Source organism: Urocitellus parryii, chromosome 7 (assembly GCF_045843805.1).
Source record: "Urocitellus parryii isolate mUroPar1 chromosome 7, mUroPar1.hap1, whole genome shotgun sequence".
Lineage (NCBI taxonomy): Eukaryota > Metazoa > Chordata > Mammalia > Rodentia > Sciuridae > Urocitellus > Urocitellus parryii.
This window is the reverse complement of record NC_135537.1, coordinates 44,765,172-44,785,375: the sequence shown is the minus strand read 5'-3', so window position 1 is coordinate 44,785,375 and position 20,204 is coordinate 44,765,172. Positions and strand designations below refer to the sequence as shown.

At 34.3% G+C, this 20,204-nt stretch overlaps 1 protein-coding gene across 1 annotated transcript in view; it reads left to right on the top strand.

Annotated features, from left to right (window-relative positions):
* The window catches only part of Ripk2 (receptor interacting serine/threonine kinase 2), a 43,255-nt gene extending 23,995 nt beyond the window's left edge, over positions 1–19,260 (top strand). Inside the window, exons 4-11 of the mRNA XM_026383825.2 lie at positions 4,138–4,295; positions 6,025–6,074; positions 6,931–7,092; positions 10,446–10,531; positions 14,668–14,754; positions 15,876–15,969; positions 17,801–17,959; positions 18,493–19,260. Coding sequence (XP_026239610.1) covers positions 4,138–4,295; positions 6,025–6,074; positions 6,931–7,092; positions 10,446–10,531; positions 14,668–14,754; positions 15,876–15,969; positions 17,801–17,959; positions 18,493–18,830 — 1,134 coding nt within the window. The 3' untranslated portion in view covers positions 18,831–19,260. The remainder of the gene's footprint in view (positions 1–4,137; positions 4,296–6,024; positions 6,075–6,930; positions 7,093–10,445; positions 10,532–14,667; positions 14,755–15,875; positions 15,970–17,800; positions 17,960–18,492) is intronic.
* Positions 19,261–20,204: the final 944 nt, after the last annotated feature.

Genomic DNA, 20,204 nt, shown 5'->3' with positions numbered 1-20,204 from the left:
GAGAGGTGATTTTTTTTAATTATTTCTTGCCAATTTGATTTATTTCTAATGCTTAATTTGGACTTGATTTTCTTTTAATTAACTATTTTTCTAATGCAGTTCATCCAAATGCTGATTTTCATTTTAATTTTTTATTTCTTTTGCATGAATATTTCATCGAATATATTTTGTAATAAAGTCTTAGTGGTTATGAATTCTTTTAGTTTCTGCTTATCATGGAAAGTTTTTATTTCATCTTAAATTCTGAAGGATGATTTTGTTGGATATAGTAATTATGGTTGGCTCCCATATTCTTTCAGGACTTTGTATGTATTAGTCTAAGCCTTCCTGGCTTTGAGGATTTGATTTGAGAAATCAGTTGAAATCCAAATATAACCTCCTGTTTTTCTCTTGTGACTTTTAAAATTCTGTCCTTACTTGGTATAGATGTGTCTTAGAGAGGATCTCTTTTGGTCTTGCCTATCTGGAGTTTAGTATGTGTCTTATATTTGGATTTCCATTTCATTCCTAAGATTTGGAAATTTTCCTAATATTATTTAATTGAAAAGATTGCTCATTCTTTGAATTTGTTTTTTGGAAACTTTATCTACTCCAGTGATTCTTATATCTTGATGTCACCCCAGATTTCTTGAATATTCTGGTCATAGTCTCTTTATCATCCTTTCTTTATTGTTAACTTTATTTTCAAGATTATATACTTTGTCTTCTCAGCCTGAAAATCTGTCTTCAAAGTGGTCTTATCTATTGGTGATGCTTTGCATTGAATTTTTAATTCGATTTATTGAGTCTTTCATTTACAGGACTTCTGTTTGGTTTTTTTCAAAGACTCTCTCTTTATTGAAATGATCTTTCACCTCCTATTATTTTTTCCCTAATTTTACTTCTCATATTTTCTTTTATCTCATTGAATATTTTAACTATGAACTTTTTTACTTCTTTCTTCAACATTTCCTCCACTGTGGTGTCAGCAGAATCAGTTGTTGAAATGGGCTATTTGAAGTGGTTTGTTCCCTTGGTTTTTCATACTTCTTCTGTATCTACCCATCTGTTGGGATGGTTATCACTTCTACCTTTATACAAGGGACTTTTTTGTGCGCTTCTTTCTCTTAAGAAGCCGAGGCTGGGAGAATATCCAGGTATAGATACTTTAACTCAGAGTGTGAACTCTCCTATTCCCAATATCAGCACCATTTTGAGAGAAGACACTGAACCCTATTTACTACAGTCACTTCAGAGCAAAGCCCACATACTATTTTTTTTATTCAGCCTTATGAAAAATGAAAATTTATTGATATTGTGCACCACAGGTCCTCTAATTCAGGTATAAACTTATAGTTAAGTTCTGGAATAGGTTGAAAAAATTATTTATTTATAAATAAAGTAAAATTGCTAGAACATTATATAGAGGCTGAATGAGGGAAGAGAGAAAAATTGAGCAAAAGAGAGAAAAAAGAAAGAAATGATAGACACACAAAGTTAAAAAAGAAAGAAAAGAAAAAGATAGAGGGGAGAATTGGAGGTAGTAGCAGGTAAAAGGACTGGGTAAGAACAGCAAGTATAAACCAGAGCTAGGAAAACAAAGAATGATTCCAATTAATGCTTTAAAACATTAGGAGAAATATAGTCAAATGGGTTGAAAGCACGGTATTGTCTACTAGGGCAACAACTATCAAAATGAGAGATGTATATATGACCAAAGTTGACATTAGAGCTATTTATAGTAAACCATGCCAAGGTAAAGGACATCCTTATTGAGTCTTGGTTTGGATTTCATCAGGATTTGGGATCTTTAAAAGATATCCATGATCTTTGGCTTTGGATCCCTCCAGGGGTGCTGGAACACAAGAGCCTCGCTAGTTGCTATGGACCTCCCACCAGCTGGTGCTCCTTGTCAGCCCTGGGGCCTGACACTGGCTGTTCAGAGGGTGTCATGTTGTGTCTGCTGACTCTTTCTGTCGTGTGCAGCAACTCAGGATGCAGGGCTCTGAGCTTTCTCTCTGATTGCTATGGGTCACCTTGTACCTGCTCCCCTCCTTAGGACCCTTCTCAAAATGGCATGGATCCTGTGGCTGTCTGGAATACAGGTCCTGTAGTTGTGGATTCTCTTTGGGTAATCTGTGGTGCAGAAACATCCACCCTGGCCAACACAACTCATAGGGTACTGTCCCTACTATTAGGTAAAGAGACTCAGTCAATTTGCCTAGATTCTTGCTTCCACTGCCCCCAGTTGGGAGCCTCAGGCACCTCTTCCCCCTTTGCTGCCTGGCCCACAGGCAGCTTCCAGTTGTGACCAGCTTCCCAGCACTACTTTCCCACTAAGGAGGCTCCAGTGGAGGCTGTGTGGTATGCTGGGGTAGGCTGACCCTTCCCCAGATGGGGCTGCTCTACCATGTTCACAGTGGAGAGGGGGTTTCAGCCACTTTCAGCTAGTAACAATCTCTCTACAAGTTCTTTCTAGATGGATTCTTAAGACAACCCACTGCAGGGGTCCTCCCTCTGGTTCAAGTTTTTGCTGTACAGAGGTGGGAAGATGCCATGTTTAATTTCTTCTTGGGTGACTAGTGTGTTGTGGGCTCCACAAAAAAGGCTGCCATGTCCTGAACGTCTTTCTGGCTATAATTTGGTTTAAACTTTTGATCTCCCCCAGTGACCATGTTTTAATTTGGTCTGCTTTTCTTTCCAGCTGTTGTTAAGGGAGTGGCCTTCTGTGCTTTTTTTCTCCGTGTTTCTCTCTGGGTTGCCCCTTTTACCTTCCCCACCTTGATCCAGGTTTGGGGTTGGGAAACTCTGTCCTTATTTTCTGCTCTAGTAGTTGAACTTCAAGTCCCAGGTATCAGTCAGGGTTGGAGTTTCACATGTTGACACCATGTTTTCTTGCAATTTTTATTCTTTTTTTTTCCTTTTTTTGTCTTATACTTGCCTTTTTATTATATTAAAGGTAGAATACTCATGTATTCTATCTTCCTACTAGGGATGAGAGGCTACATTTTTTTTTAATCTCAAATACATCTAAATGCTTTTAAAACCAATAAAAATATAAGTTAAATAATCAAAATACAGCTGATGTATTGGTTGCAGCTCATTCCATCCTGTCAATTTCTTAAGTAAACATTATAAAACTCTAAGTAATTTAAATGTCTTTAAAGTTTTCCCATAATTCCTTGTCCACTAAATATCATTTCTTTTTGCATTTTGCCTTTTATTTTTTTAAAAACAAAGAACCTTTTAAATATTTATAATTACAAGGTATTATGTAACATCTCCACAATATTTGCAATTAAAGTAAAACTGTAAAGGATATATATAAAATGTGTAGAATGTTATTCATTGATAATTCTCTAAATACCCATTGTCGTGGTCTTAAATACGCCTATATGGTAGCTATATTATTTTTTACCAAATATGACACTTTTAGTAGTGAGCATTAGACATATAATGATAATCTTTACAATTGAGATTTTACTTTTTCCAAAACTTAAGGACTTCTAGGACATTATGAATAAGAACATATAAACCGAAGTTGTGAAAAATGCCTAGTAACAGTTGTATGAAATGTACTTAGCAATTCTGAGATTTATATGAATTTGGAAAGCACATGCTATAAAATTACTTGACTTAAAAATTACTGTTAAGCCAGGCACGATGACAGTGTCTGTAATCTCAGTGCCTGGAAGGCTGAGACAGGAGGATCATGAGTTCAAAGCCAGCCTCAGCAACGGGGAGGCACTAAGCATCTCAGTGAGACCCTGTTTCTAAATAAAATACAAAATAGGGCTGGGTGTGTGGCTCAGTGGTTTGAATACACCTGAGTTCAATCCCTGGTACAAAAAATAAAATAAAAAATTACTGTTGAGTATATATTCATTCAGAATATAAGGCAAAAACCATTAGATTGCCTTGTAAATTTTGTAATAGTGTGCTAAACTTCAAGTCAGTATTTATTATTTCAAGAATTTGGGGGCATAGCACTATGGAATTTAATTCAGTATGAAACTGGCAGAATAAATAGGAATAAAATATTAGCATATATGACATCTGTGATAACTAACTACAGTGACTAAACACAAAGAGAGTCAATTCTTGGGCTTTTTAAAGAGCAAATACTTAAATTCAGCTATGTACTCTTTTCTTTTGCAGATTGCAGATTTTGGTTTATCAAAATGGCGTATGATGTCTCTCTCACAATCACGAAGTAACAAATCTGCTCCAGAAGGAGGGACAATTATCTATATGCCACCTGAAAACTATGAACCTGGACAGAAATCAAGGGCCAGTGTCAAACATGATATATATAGGTACTACATCTTGTCTAAAACATAAGGTTAATCAACCAGAATTTTGAAACTTTAAAGTATCATTTTTTAATTCTTCTTCCGTAATTGTGGTGAACATAAATTAGAAACCACAGTAATTAATATTTTTCAAATTAAAGGTGCTGTCCTTTAAGAAACTTTTGTATTCTTTAAAAAAATGTTAAAAGTTCTTCTATTAATTTGTAATATGTACTCAAATGTTCTTATCATATGCCCTGGGGAGGCATAGAGAAACTGATTCCTCATAGCTTAGCTTTAAATTTTTCAACCTTTCAATCTCTGTTATCTGTTCATATTTTCAGAAAAAATGAATGAGCTTATAAATGTACTGGGGATTTTTCTATTTTAAGAATCCCTGATGCTTGTAAATGTGTGCCAAAGGAATCATTGTTTGATAAAATCGTGTTTTTGTGTTTCAATGCAGATTACTTATAATCTCATAATACAGTAATAAGTATAATACATTGTTCTTGGTAGTGGTTATTTGATAAGAGAAAAGGAAAGTGATAATTTTTAATGCATAGAATTAGGAGTGGGTGCATTCACTTCATGTATAAGTTAAACTAGTGTCTTTTAACATGATAATTTATGCAAAATCAGACATTTACCATGAACACATTTTATGTCCCTTTAAAAGAACTTTTTTCTATCTTTAAAAAATAATCTACCTGATAAATATAAAGATGCTTTTCAGCAATTAATGCTGTAGCTCTACAAAAAAACTGTAGAGTTAATTAATCTTTTCCAAAAAGATTTTAATTTTTGTTACTTCTAATTAAATCCAATGCCAGCCAATACATATTAGTGACTGCATTTAAACACCAGGTATAAATCTTGTACATTCACACTATTGTATGAATAAATATTCTTTTTATATTCTGTTCCCTGATATTTTTAGCTGATTTTATATATTATTCTGAGGAAAGGGAACAAAAATATTTACATATTCTAGCCAACAATTCTTGAAAGCTGATTTGATTTTGTAAAAAAAAAGACCAACTTAAATCTACTTATTCATTTTGTGAATTATGCCATTATGTTCAATTTTGGTATTCCCTGTCAGGGAAAATGAGGAAATGTTATTTCTTGATTTGAGTGAGCATTTCCTCTGTAATCTTCACTCTCCCTCTAAGACTGTGTATCAGTACCTAATCGATTCAATGTGTCCATTTTGGATGCACAGTTAATTTGGTAGTGCAGTAAAATTTCTATATCCTACTTAATCATTGATCCCAAATATAAGCTTAGTGAACCCTAAGTGATTTACAATCAAAGTTTAATTGTAAGCAGAATATTTTCAGAATAAACAGTCAACAGAGTAGGGCTACATAAGACAGACATTTTTATGTTCTTTATTTTGTGTAAAAAGTAGAATCATGTAATTAGAGAGCATGGCTTACCTGAGTATTCAGGAATGACAATTAATTTTCCTCTAAAAAGGTAACTTTAAACTTTTATTACAGTAACTTCCTGGATGTTTTCAAGTTAAGATTAATTCCCATTCAAAATAATGCTTTGTATGAGCATTCATCCTCTTGGTTGCATGTGGTGATTCTTTAAGCAGCATTTCAACCACCTTCACTTTAAGAAATGCTATCTGCACAGTCTGCTTTCAAATTAGTTCTGTTTTAATTTATTATGCAAAGCTCACATATAACATATAATATATAAATCACATTTAATTTAAAATAAATGTTTTTATTTTAAACAGCTATGCAGTTATCATGTGGGAAGTGTTATCCAGAAAACAGCCTTTTGAAGGTAACTTACTGTGACTTCCTTATTCTTGGTAGCATCAGGTTGTTAGGCCATACTCAGAACTATCTAAAGCTTATCTTATTTTAAATCTATAACTTATTTCATACAAAAAGTACTATAAAAATATAGCAGTTTATTAATTATGCATATCTGTGTACTCCAAAGTATACTGGATTAAAGATCTGTTCTGATTTCACCATATACTGGAGAGTGTACTGGATTAAAGATCAGAAAAATCTAGATTCTAATTCTTGATCTGACAGTAATTAGCTCATGATCAAGCTTCTTGACTTCTCATTTTTTGTCTTCTATAAGAGTTATGAATAACTATTTCCAAGATCCATTCTATAAAAATTTAATTAATATTCCTTTTGGAAAGACTGCTAAACTTTGAAAAATAATGTCTTTTTCATTCTCTGATAATATTGGTTTTATTTGGAGGTTTATATAGGTCAGCTTGCTGTGTACCAATTTCGAAATCTCATTGGCTTACAAAGTAAACATTTATTTCTTATGCACATTAGATATTAGTCACTGTAACTCCTCTTGCCCTGCTAGGTTTCACTCAGCCCTACTGAGCTCTGCCCAGCTCTGCTCTACTCATGTCCCCTTGACAAAATCGCAAAACAGGGCCAAGCCCAGAATTAATGAAATGAGGAAGTAAATTCCTCCCACAGGAGGTGGACAGGTCTGACACTGCCCGGGAATTGCACAGATTCCTTTTACAGAAAGGGGTAGTAGGAATTCTAGGAATGATTCCTAGAATTTTAAGATCCCCTCATTTTCATTTGGCTAGATTGGGTGTTTAATATACTGGAGCATAATATCTTTCTACTTAATGACATATTTGTTTTGACAGACGTCACCAATCCTTTGCAGATTATGTACAGTGTGTCTCAAGGACATCGACCTGACACTACTGAAGAAAGTTTGCCATTTGATATACCTCATCGAGCAGTCATGACCCCTCTAATAGAAAGCGGATGGGCACAAAATCCAGATGAAAGACCTTCTTTCTTAAGTGAGTATACAGTTTTAATCTGGACCCTTTGAATTACAGAAATAACCGATAGAGTGTGAATAAAATATTGGAAATTATGCAAATTACCTGAGTAGCTCAAAGTTGTCTGAATTCTTTTCACCTTTGTTACTCATAGCACTTATATATAGGGACTGTTTCTAGAGAAGAATAGAGAATGTATAACAGAAAAGAGAAATTTCTGACAGGAGTAACAGTTCCATTCATGTATTCAGCAAGTATTTGTTGAACACTTAGCATCTGACACCTACTCACTGGGATAAGCACCCAAAACAAATAACAAAATATAAATTACTAACTTCCCAAGAGCTCACATTTAGTCAAAAAGGCAGAAAACAAATCAGGTACAGATTGTAAATTCTTATGAGACAATAAGCATGATAGTAGACTAGTTAAGGAAAGGGCTTTATAAGGAGCTAATATTTGAGTTGAGATTTGAAGCTTAAAAAAAGCTAGTCATTCAAAAGCTAAATGAAGAGTGTTTCAGTCTGAGAAAACAGCAAGATTCTGAGCCTAGAAGAAGAAAACATTTCTATTTGTAGGCAACAAAAAGAAAGTCTGTTTAGCTGGAATTTAGTGAGCAAGGAATGAAGTAAAGGAGGTGAGAATAGAGAGGTGATAAAGATGTTGGCCATCGTAGAAGGTTAAATTTTTTTTCAAGTGTGATGGAAAGCCATCATAGTGTGTTTTACAGGAAGTATGGTCTGATTTAAGACTAGGTGAAATTACTCTTGCTACTGTGTGGGAAACTGGAGAAAGGCAAGAGTAGAAGCAAAGAGACCAGCTAGGAAGTCTTTCATTAATTGTCTAATTAGGTGATGATTCTGGAGATAGAAAAATTATACAGATTTAAGATGTATTTCAGAGGTACAGTGACAAAATTCTGGTGAAAGACATCTAAATGTGAATGTAGGAGAAAATCTTCATGGCCTTGGATTAAGCAGAGTTCTGAAATTTGACATCAAAACAGAATTTATAAAAACAATTGGTAGTGGGACTTTAAAAAATTGGAAACTTTTAAGCTTCAGAATGCACACTGAATCAGGAAAAGACAAGCTACAGATAGAGAAAACATATTGTATATCATGTATCTGATAAAAGGATTTGTATCTAGAAATATAAAGAACTCTGACAATTCAATAATTGGTCAAATAACATAATTTAAAAAATGAATAGAAGATTTGAATTTCACCAAAGGAATTATACAAATGATTAAAAAAATGAAAAGGTGATTAACATTATTAGAAAATACAGATTAAAACTACAAGGGCTGGGCTTGTGGCTCAGTGGTAGAGCACTTGCCTAGCATATGTGAGGCACTGGGTTCAATTTTCAGCACTGCATATAAATAAATAAATGAATGAAATAAAGGTCCATCAACATCTAAAAAATGTTTTTAAAAAAACTACATAAAAATACCATTACATATCTACTTTAACTAAAAAGACACATAATAAGTGTTGACAGTGACATGAAGAAGCAAAACACTCAGAGATAGTGGATAGGAATGTAATGTGGTTGTTTTAGTCAGCTTTTTCACTGCTGTGACTAAAAGGATCCAACCAGAATAATTTTAGGGGAGGAAAAGTTTATTTAAGGGCTCACAGTTTCAGAGGTTTTAATGCATAGAAAGTCAGTTCCATTCCTCAGGGCTCAAGGTGAGGCAGGACATCATGTGGCACAGGGAAGCAGCTCACATAATGATCATGAAGCAGAGAGAGAGGTCTCCACTTGACAGACAAATATATACCCCAAATGCACTCCCCCAGTTCCCTCCTCCTCCAGCCACACCCTACCACTTCAGTTACCACTCAGTTAATGCCTATCAAGGGATTAATTCACTCATTGGGTTAAGATTCTCAAAATCCAATTATTTCTCCTCTGAACCTCTTGCATTGTCTCACCCACGAGCTTTTGGGGGACACTCACATCCAAACCAGCCATGGGGAAAATGGTTTGGAAGTTTATTAACAATGAAAAATAAGTTTACTGTGCAACCCTGTAATTCCACTCACAGGTAGTTACCTAAGAGAAATAAAAACATGTTCATACAACGACTTTTATATGAATAATCATTGTAGCATTATTCAGATTGCCAACAAGTGGAAAGCATCATAATTACTGATACTACTATAATAATATGCAAATTTGTTGCTCAAGGGAGAAACTAGGGCTCCTTGTATAAAATTGAACTTCATTCACAGACAGTCTGGACTGAGTAGAGAATATTGACAATAAAGAGTCAAGTACCCATATTAGACCTCTGAGCCATTCAAGCACTTAGAAACATGAGTAGAAGAAGAAGAAAAGAAATTAAAAATTAGAAGAAATAGAAAGTGTAGTTTCTTGTATCTCAGAAGCCACAAGAAGAAAAGTTTCTGGGAGGAAATACCAGTCAGCCATATTTAATCTGCCAAGAATCCAAATAAAATAAGAGGTTAGCTGGGTATAGTGGTGGGAGGCTGAGATAGGCGGCTCTCTTGAGCCTAGGAGTTCAAGTTCAGGGGTCAGCCTAGAAAACATAGCAACACCCCATTGCAAAACAACAACAATAAAATAATTTCCCATCACTGTCATCATTGGAAACTCAAACAAATGTAATTTTAATGGCAATACAAAAGCAGACTGATGTATATCTAAAAATCAATTAACTGGAAAGAAATAGGGAAAATTTATATATAAGATTTTTACTCATTTTTAAATTGTTATTTGTTCTGTTATTGAACTGTCAGAGTTCTTTACATATTCTAGGTACAAGTCCTTTAGCAGATATGTAACATGCAAATATATTCTCCAATCATTAGCTTATCTTTTTATTTTTTTCCTTAACAGTATTTTTCTGAAGTGCGAAAATGTTCAGATTTTTGAAGTACAATGATCAGGGTTTTTTTATGGATCCTGTTTTTGATGTTTTATCTAAGAAATCTTCCTAACTCAAGGTGATGAAGATTTTTTTCTATGTTTACATTTAGGCTATGATCCTTTTCAAATTAATTTTTATGTGTGATGGTGAGGTAAGGATCTAAACTACCGGTTTTCATGTGACTGTACAGTTTTCTCATCACTATTTCTTAAAAAGACTGCCCTTTCCCCCATTGAATCGACTTAGCCCCCTTGTTGAAAATCAGTTGACCATGATTGTAAGAGTTTATATTCAGACTCTCAATTCTATTCCTTTGATCCTTATGTCTAACTTTATACCAGTAATAAAAATTCTTTAAAAAAGCTGGCTGTCATTAGCTTAACTTAGGGCTTTATGACTTAAATGTTAACATTTTAACTTAATGATTACAATCAATCTGAAGTCAAATTATGATTTGTTTTTTCTTATCTAGAGTGTTTAATAGAGCTTGAGCCAGTTCTGAGAACATATGAAGAGATAACTTTTCTTGAAGCTGTTATTCAGCTAAAGAAAACAAAGGTAAATTGCCCTATGAAATGCTAGAAATTGGAACTTTAAACAACTCTCTGTGACTTATGAAGTTTTTAGATTAGTTTTTATCTATATACTTTACACAGATATGGGTTATAGTTTTAAGATAGGAGAATTTATCAGAGACTTTGAATACTACCTTTCCCTGTCACCACAGGGTTTTTCTGTATTTTTCAGAAATGACCAAGATCAGATTTAACATTCCAGAATCTTCATATATCAGCTGTAAATTTAAAATGTGTAATGAAAGGCCATCTATATATAATGAGTGTGAATATCACACAGGGGTGGTTGTGTATATGTGTTTTAATTTACATTTACCTTCCTTAAGTTTTAATATCTTACAAAGTAGTAGATACCTGGGTTCTTGGATTTTAATATGAATTACCTAGGACAGTTGTTTGATCAGTCTGGCTCCTGTGGATCAGAAGAACATAAAGGACTTTACTCTAGGGTTTTCTGATTATTTAAAATTGTTTAAAAAGCTGCTGTAGTCCTTTAGGGCTGAGTAAGGATGGATTAGCATTTGCTAGGTCTCATTAAATTGTACTTAATATTTGATAATAAAAACCACCAGTTTGGGGTCAGGGATGTGGCTCAAGCGGTAACGCTCTCGCCTGGCATGTGCAGGGCACTGGGTTCAATCCTCAACACCACATAAAAATAAAATAAAGATGTTGTGTCCGCCGAAATATCTCTCTCTTTCTCTCTCTCTCTCTCTCTCTCTCTCTCTCTCTCTCTCTCTCTCTGTCTCTCTCTCTCTAAAAAAAAAAAAAAAAAAAAAAAAAAGACATCAGTTAGCCAAATTCTTAGGTTATGGAACAAGCACAGTCTACAGTTAACTTTATTACTTAATGAGACTGCTTTCTCCTTGTGATTCACTACATCTTTTAACATAACCTTTAGTTTAGTTTAAAAGGAAATACAAAGGAAACAACTAATCCAACTTCAAATTTGTGGTAGCAATATTCATGCCTGAGTTTTGGCAGGAACTTAAAAAGGAACTACTGTTTTTGAGATCTTTTGATAAACTTTTCAATAACTCTCTTCTTTTTTTTGCAGGGATTGGGGGTGGTTACCAGGGATTGAACTCAGGGGCACTCCACCCCTGAGCCACATCCCCAGCCCAATTTTTTTATTTAGAGACAGGGTCTCACTGAGTTTCTTAGCATCTTGCTTTTGCTGAGGCTGGCTTTTAACTCAGGATCCTTCTGCCTCAGCCTCCTGAGATTACAGGCGTGCGCAGGGCTTGACTCCCTCACTTCTGAGAAATCCTTTCCAGAGCATACCAGTTTCTCCACTTGATAGATACAAACCTCAGAAAATATCTCTTTCTGCCTAATTATTTCAGTTCCTTTTTTTCCTCCTTACAATTTTTTCTTGTCCTTCCAAACAAAGCTGGATGGAAGGGCCTATTGTCTTAGTTATGAAGGGGAAGTTTCAAGGGGATGATGGCCAGTGTCTCACTGGGGGATTCTTCTGCCCAGGGGAATCCAGGCCACCATAAATGGCCACCCTAAATCTTATTATCTCAAATAATTAACAAATAATAAAACACAAACACTCAGAATATATATTTACAAAAGTGAAGCCCTTAATAAATCTACTCCACATGGGTTCTTGAACTAGACAAAGACAAAATGGCTCCAGTATTTTATTTAAGGGAGTACATCAAAGGCAGGGGTAGTTTCAAGGGTGAAGTCTTACTTTCCTGATGTCTTGTGGTCAGCAGATTTATTGATATCTTGGCAGGTCACACCCATCTCAGGTGCCCTGTGGGATCTTGGGCAGAGCTTGAGGGGGAGGTTCACCTGCATCAGTCGATCAGACCCTGGGGGGTGCTACAGGGAGTTGGCAATGCCAGACCTGTTCCCTCATTAGGCTACTATGCACAAGAGTCCACACACAGCCGTTGGACGGCTCGTGACAGTTACGAGAACCATTCTAGATCATTTTTGTTTCTAGCACTAGGATTCTATATATAACATTAAGTTTTAAAGAAATTTTGGCCTTTAAAGTAAAGTATATATTTTCAGATATATTAATACCATTTAGTAATAGCATTACTTTCTTCAGTGTTTTTAAGTTGCAGTATTGCTTTCACTTGGAGTTGTTATAGTTTGGGGTGTTTTTATTTGGTTTGGTTTTCTCTTTAAACCCTTGTGTCATTCTGTGAAGCTGCTAAAGTGAAAATATCATCTGATTTTTACAGATTAGATATCTAAGATATAGAGAAGTTGTCACTTAAATAACACCTCACATAGCTAGTTAATAGCAGGGCCAACCGTAGAATACAAATATAATAAGATTTTTCATAAAGAAATTTCTGAAAATGAAGATCACTATCTAGAGTGACTTATTTTGTTTGCATTTCCTACATTTTTTTCCAATTTTTTGAACCAGCTCTTGCAATTCATGTTTCCACAGATAAATGCTTCCTACATCTTGAATAGTAAAACTTGAATTAAAAAATTATTTCATTTCTTAGGGACTGATTTTACTGCTTGATGGGCAATTTGAATTATCACCTGGTCAGTTACTAATGCATATTCAGTTACATTTATAAGAAATGTTTTGTTCAAGTTACAGAAAACCTTACACAATGGACACATAGAATAAAACTAATTTTTTTAAGTTTCATATAAAAACGAATTTATAGGGGATAGGGTTGTGGCTCAGTGTAGAGTATTTGCCTGGCAAGTGTGAGGCACTGGGTTCAATTCTCAGCACCTCATAAAAAAATAAATAAATAAAATAAATAAATAAATAAATAAATAAATGTCCATCGACAACTAAAAGAAATATTTTTTAAAAAACAAGTTTATGGATGTTTATTGAACTACTGTGTACCAAATATTATAGTTGATGTGTTGTATACACAGTTGAATAGGAATTTTTTACTTCTAATAGAACAGGTAGACATAACTGAATAATGGAGGGCTCGGTGCAAAACTCAGCAGTTTTTAAAGTTCTGAAAAGCAGTTGGCATTATGTTGGTTTGAGGAAGAAAACAGACATATAGGTTGTTTTTCTGTTGTTTGACTGGTTTTTTGCAGTACTAAGTATTGAACACAGGGGTACTTTACCACTGAGCTACATTCGAGCCTTTTTCATTTTTTACTAGTAATCATAGGTCCTGTTTGCATATATTACACTTAATTCTCCTTATAGTAATTGTATAAAACGTATTATTATCTATAATTTATAGATATGATAAATTGAGATACATTCTCATGCTTGAGGTCAAATAGTTAGGTATTCTTGGATTCTGAACCACATCTGATTGGATACTTGACCTCCACCATTCCATTATAACATATTAGTTCCTTTACTAAGTCCAAGCCTTCGTTTCTTATCAATAAAACAAAAATAATAGTACAAACCCAGTGCATGAAACAGTTAATGCTAAATAATCATTGATAGAAAATGTGTGTATGTGTGTGCTACACACACACACACACACACACACCAAAATTTAATAAGTAATAATTTTTTTTTTTAGTTGTAGATGGACATGCTATTTTTATTTGTTTTTGTTTTTGTTTTTATGTGGTGCTGAGGATCGAACTCAGGGCCTCATGCATGCGAGGCAAATGCTCTACCGCTGAGCTACAATCCCAGCCCAAGTACCTAATTCTTACCAGGCACTTTATATTTATTATCTCAATTTTTAGGGACAATCCTGCATGCAGGTATTATTTTAAAAATGAAGCCCTGAGACTCTGATTGATCAATAATCTTCTCAAGGCAACTAATTAATATGAGACATAATTCAAGGTCTCTCTATCTAAGGATATTTCCATTTTTTTATACTATCTCTGCCTATAAGTTATATACTGTGTTCTCAACCAATCTAGAGTTTGTTTCCATTGATTTTGTATAAATATATAAAATATGTTAAGTATGGGCTGGGGATGTGGCTCAAGTGGTAGCACGCTCGCTTTGCATGTGTGAGGCACTGGGTTCGATTCTCAGCACCACATAAAAATAAAATAAAGATATTGTGTCCACCTAAAAAAAAAAACTAAAAAATATATATTTTTTAAAAATGTGTTAAGTAAGTGTATTTTAATTCTAATTTCCTAATTGCTTCCAATTAAAGTGCGTGTATATGTTCATTCCAGTTACAGAGTGCCTCGAGTACTATTCACTCATGTGACAAGAGGAAGGAGGTGTCTCTGAACATACCTGTAAATCATGGTCCCCAGGAGGTAAAAAAAAAAATACACACACACACATGCAAATGTACATTTTATACACACACACACACACACACACACACATATATATATATATTCTTACATATATATATATATATGTATGTAAGAATATGAAAAATCACTCAGTCTAACCCCTTCTTTTAACAATAGGGAACTAAAGCTCAGGAAGCTTTTGGAATTTGGTAGCCCAGGGAAAACTTGAAATCAGCTTCTCTGATTCTCTTTCATCACTGATCCCATCAAATCATAAAATTTTTTTTCTTTGGCATTGACTTCTGTCCCTGTCATTTTGTACAGTTAATAATGATCTAGGGTGTGTTATATGGGCAACTCATTGACTGTAACTCTACTACATTATTTATGCTGCCTAGTCCTTGCCTTTTATAGTAATTAGTAAGAGAGAAAGTCTTTTTTTTTTCCTCACCAAGAAGAAAGATTTCTTTTGGAGCACTCTTCCAGATTTATTTCATGAGTTGTTTTTTCAAAAATATATATATTCACTTTACAGATTCAGAAAAGTAATAATGCCTTCAAAAAAAACCTAAAGCAGAATATGTGGTTTTTTAAGTCACTTTATATAAACCATCTCATTTGATCCTTGAACCTATGCATGCATATTTGAGATAGACAGTACAAAGAATCAGAGAGCCAGAGAGTTAAATGCCTTGTCAAAGATTAGTCAGTAATTCCATGACAGAGCTAGGAGAAGAGTCAATTTCTCCATTACTTTTTCAAGGGTTTCCACTTCTTATTGAAGGAACCTAATAATAAGCCATTGGGGTAAGTCAGTAGATAACCCAGATTCCAAATTTCTTATCCACTATTCAAGCCACTGGACAAAGCCTCTGAGATCATATAGATTATACTGAAAAAAAATTTCTAGTAATTGTTGCCCATCTCCTCCATTTGATAAGAAAATTAAGTTTGTATTTGTTGAGTATTTTATATATGTTCCTTTAATTCTCTAAGTTATAATCTGTTAATAGTTCTGAATCTTTGTAAACCAAAAGCAAGAACTGTTAGAAACTCAAGCTGTATAACTTAAAAAAAAAATTTTTTATTACCCATTAGGAGTAGTCTCCCTAAACCTATTTATCATTTGTTTACTTTAGGAATCATGTGGATCCTCTCAGCTTCATAAAAGCATTAGTTCTCCTGGAACCTCGAGGTCCCTGTCAACTCCCCAAGAAAACGACTTTTTATCTGGTACATTAATTTTTCAATCAGAATTGATTTCAAGTTTTCCATTTTCTTTCAAGGACATTTTCTTGGCAGGGAGTTATGGTTTGTATTGAATATACTTTCATATGTATTCATAACTCATTTTCTTAAATGACAAGGTCTAAAGATGTGAAGATAGCAGTGGCATGTTCAATACACACATTTAAGTATTAAAGGTGTTGTGTTAGATACTTTAAAAAAAAGTTATTAACAAGAGAGGAGAAATGTTTGTAAGTTACCGCAGTATGAAATAGAAACAGATGTGGGGGTTGGTAACTAGGGATCGAACACTGAGCACCTTACCATTGAGCCACATCTCAAGCCCTGAAACTTGCAATCCTTCTACATAAGCCTCCCAAATCACTGAGATTATAGACATGCATCACTGCACCTAACTTCAAGAGTAATACTCTTTACAGAGTACCGCTCTTTACAGAGTACTTCAACAGCAGCTTTGAAAGGGAGGTAGTCTTCATTTTTATAGATTAAGAACCCTCTGGATCACAGAGCTAGTAGCAGGCAAACCCAAGACTGGACTGAAATCAGGTCCTTTAAGGAGGACTTTTATGTCACTCCGATACACCAAATTGTTATCATGATGACACCGTTTCTGGCCTGGACATCTAGTTATAAAGCAGAAGCATTCCAGAGAAAAAGAACAACACAGAGGCCCAAGACCAAGAAGACAGACAACAGTGAGTAGTTTGGTTTGGTTGATGAAGAGGGTGAACGAAAGAAGATAGATAAGTAGGCAGGGGAGTTACATCGTCCAGAATTCTGACACTCAACTCAGCTCCTTCGTATGTTGAATTGAGGAGGGAGTAATGTTGGAAAATTTTTGAGCAGGAATGTGTTATGATAAAATTCTTCAATGTAGGAGACTTTTACCAAAGTACTGGTAAGTGATTATGAAAACTGATCCAGAGTGAAAACAAGCAGAGATGGTGTGAGAATTATTATGGAGGCCTCACGGATAGGAGTTGTAACTTTTCACTTGAAGAAGTTAAGAAAGAAAAAAAAAAGATAAAGATAAACAAGTTGTTAAACCTGGTCCCTGGGTGAATATTAATGCTACTCACAAAAATAAGAGTTGAAGCAGGTCTTAGAGTTAGTGAATGATGGTGGAAATTTTTAACTTTTTTTTTTTTAATTTGAGGTTCTAGCATTACATATGGAGGTGATGTCCAGTGGGCTGTTGAAAATGTAAAACCATATTCAACAATGACAGAAAATTTAATTACACATATCTGAGAACACAAATAGACAATTGAGACTCTGAGTGAGGCTGGATAGAATTGGGAGAGGGTGGAAGATAAATGTCATATATAGATTGATACATTTAAAAATGTATATTAACTACATATTGACACATGTATAGAGCTCATGTTTAAAGTGCAGTGGAAGGAAAAGAAGACAGAGAATAAATATGGGACTATGAGAAGAAATGAAATTCCACAGCTCATAATTAATATAGAATAGACAACACAGACAAAAGTATAGTAAGAACATATGGTATATACCCTTATTTGATCTAAAACCTGTTTATTTGCAGAATTAGTTTTCTGAGGCAACTTTATTTATTTAGTTAGTTATAGATGAACATAACATCTTCATTTTGTTTGTTTATTCTTGTGTGGTGCTGAGAATCGAACCCAGTGAGGCAAGAGCCACAACCCCAGCCCCTGAAGCAACTTTAAGAGCAGTGAAAACCTAAGAGATTGGGGCCTACCTTCTATGCAACCAGAATGTTGATATTTTAGCTAATAGGAATATCTAAGGAATATTTCAGCCCTAATGAAGATCTTGTGTTTTATAGGAAAAACTCCAGACTACTCTTCTATGAATCTACATCAGTCAGTAAATCACAGTTGGGATAGTACTGTTGCTGCATCTCAGAAGGCTGTATTCTGTGATCACAAGACCACCCCTTGCTCTTCAACAATAATAAATTCATTCTTAACTGAGAGGTATTCAGGTAAATGTTTACCATGAGACATATTGTAAATGATGCCATCTTACCTCATAAGTATATATCCAGCAGATGCACTGGACAAGATATGTTTGTTGTGTTTCCTCAGTAAGATAAATAAATACATACCCTCTTAAGTAGGAAAACACTTTCAAACTCTGCTGACATAATATCCCATGAACATCTAATTAAGAAGGAAGTGCTAACAGGAGGTATTACTATGTCACTAAAGGTAAAGCTATTTTTTAATTTAACAAATATTCATATATCCTGTATATTTGAAAGAAATCAAAAAACAAAACCCAAAGAATAAAAGAATATTTTCCCCATGATTTGTGGCATATAAAAGGGTAGTGCTTTTTCTGAAAGGTGAAGGAAAGATAATCCAGATCTCCATGTTTCCTGAAAAAATATACAGTGTCCCACATTAGCACAATCATACAAAAATTAGGTTTTATGCCTACTTTTTTTTTAGTAATTTTAGTCATTGCTAAATATCCATCCTCACCTTCTTAATTGTTCATCCCTTACCTTTACAGAGCGTCTACAACCTGGTATAGCCCAACAGTGGATCCAGAGCAAAAGGGAAGACATTGTGAACCAAATGACTGAAGCCTGCCTTAACCAATCACTAGATGCCCTCCTGTCCAGGGACTTGATCATGAAGGAGGACTATGAACTTATTAGTACCAAACCTACAAGGACTTCAAAAGTTAGACAATTATTGGACACCAGTGACATCCAAGGAGAAGAATTTGCTAAAGTTATAGTACAAAAGTTGAAAGATAACAAACAAATGGGTCTTCAACCCTACCCAGAAATACTAGTGGTTTCCAGACTACCATCTTCAAATTTCCCTCAAAATAAAAGTTTATAAGTCTTTTTCAAGAAGAAAAGTCAGTTTATAGAAGATTATTTATATCTCTGTTACATTGACATTGTTTTTACAAAATCCATATGAGTATTACAAGCTTTACTGAAGATATTTTTTGGAGGGCAAATGTTATCTCCTTCCATGATATTGCAGTATTTTTTTAAGTTAACATAAGTAAAAAGTTTGCATTTTTGCTACATGTTTCAATTTTACTGCCTCTTTCATTAATTAGAACTATGTTTAGTGTAATAATGTTCTTGTACTTAAAAGTTGTCTTAAAGTATCCTGTGTTTCTGATAGAAGCCATTTGCACACTCATTTTCTCTGTGGATTATTTATTACTCGCCTAAGATTTGATCTTTATGAAGTGTAGACCCTCTATAGACAAACCAGAAATAGCAAAGCATTCCTACTCTGTCTTCCCAGATTCAAATTCTCTCTAAAAAATCATTCATTCTAAACTCCATGTTCCAGGTTACATTTTTCCTATAAAACAGGATTATTTCAAGGAATACTCTTAATAGCATTATCTGCCCCGACTTTTTAAAAATTTTTTTTTAGTTGTTGATGGGCCTTTATTTTATTTATTTTATTTTATACGTGGTGCTGAGAATCGAATCCAGAGCCTCACACATGCTAAGCAAGTGCTCTACCACTGAGCTACAACCTCACCCCCCTGCCCCGACTTTTAACCTCAGCCCTACCCACTGTCAATAACAACCAAGTTCACTAAGGTTAGCAGCCTGATGTGTATTCTCATGCACCTCTTCTTGCTCATAACAAAGTATATGCTAATTTGAGAGAAGGTCATTTCTTAATATTATTATCTTTAAACATCATCCTGCAGCCTACTTTTTGCATTTAGTAGGACAGCATGTATAACTGTCCAGATCAAATATAGATCTAACTATTTAATTGCTGCACAGACTGCTTTTTTTCTTTTTTCTTTTTTCTTCTTCACCCCAACTGTAGCCCAATCAGTAAAGGTACAATGTGAATGGTTTTTTTAATAATGGGCTATATCACTAAATGAAAACCTACAAGGAATAGTAGCCTTTTCCTGAAAAACATCTAACAAAATCAGTAAAAAGTAAGATACAAGGTAAATTTGAAAGTACAAATTTTCAAGAAACCCCAGACCCATAACTTGAAAAAAAACTGAATAAAAAAATAAAAGAAATTAACTGGAAGAAAAACGAATAAAAGAAATTTGATGGCATTAAGGCGATTAAAATTTTTTTTATTTAAAATAACTCTTTCAATCTCCTGTAGTATTTCATTAACTTTTGCTGTCTCCTTATGTGCCTTTGAGAAGTATGGAAGTTGATAGGGAAAAATGAAAACTAATTAGTTAATTAACAGCACAGCTACCTAGTA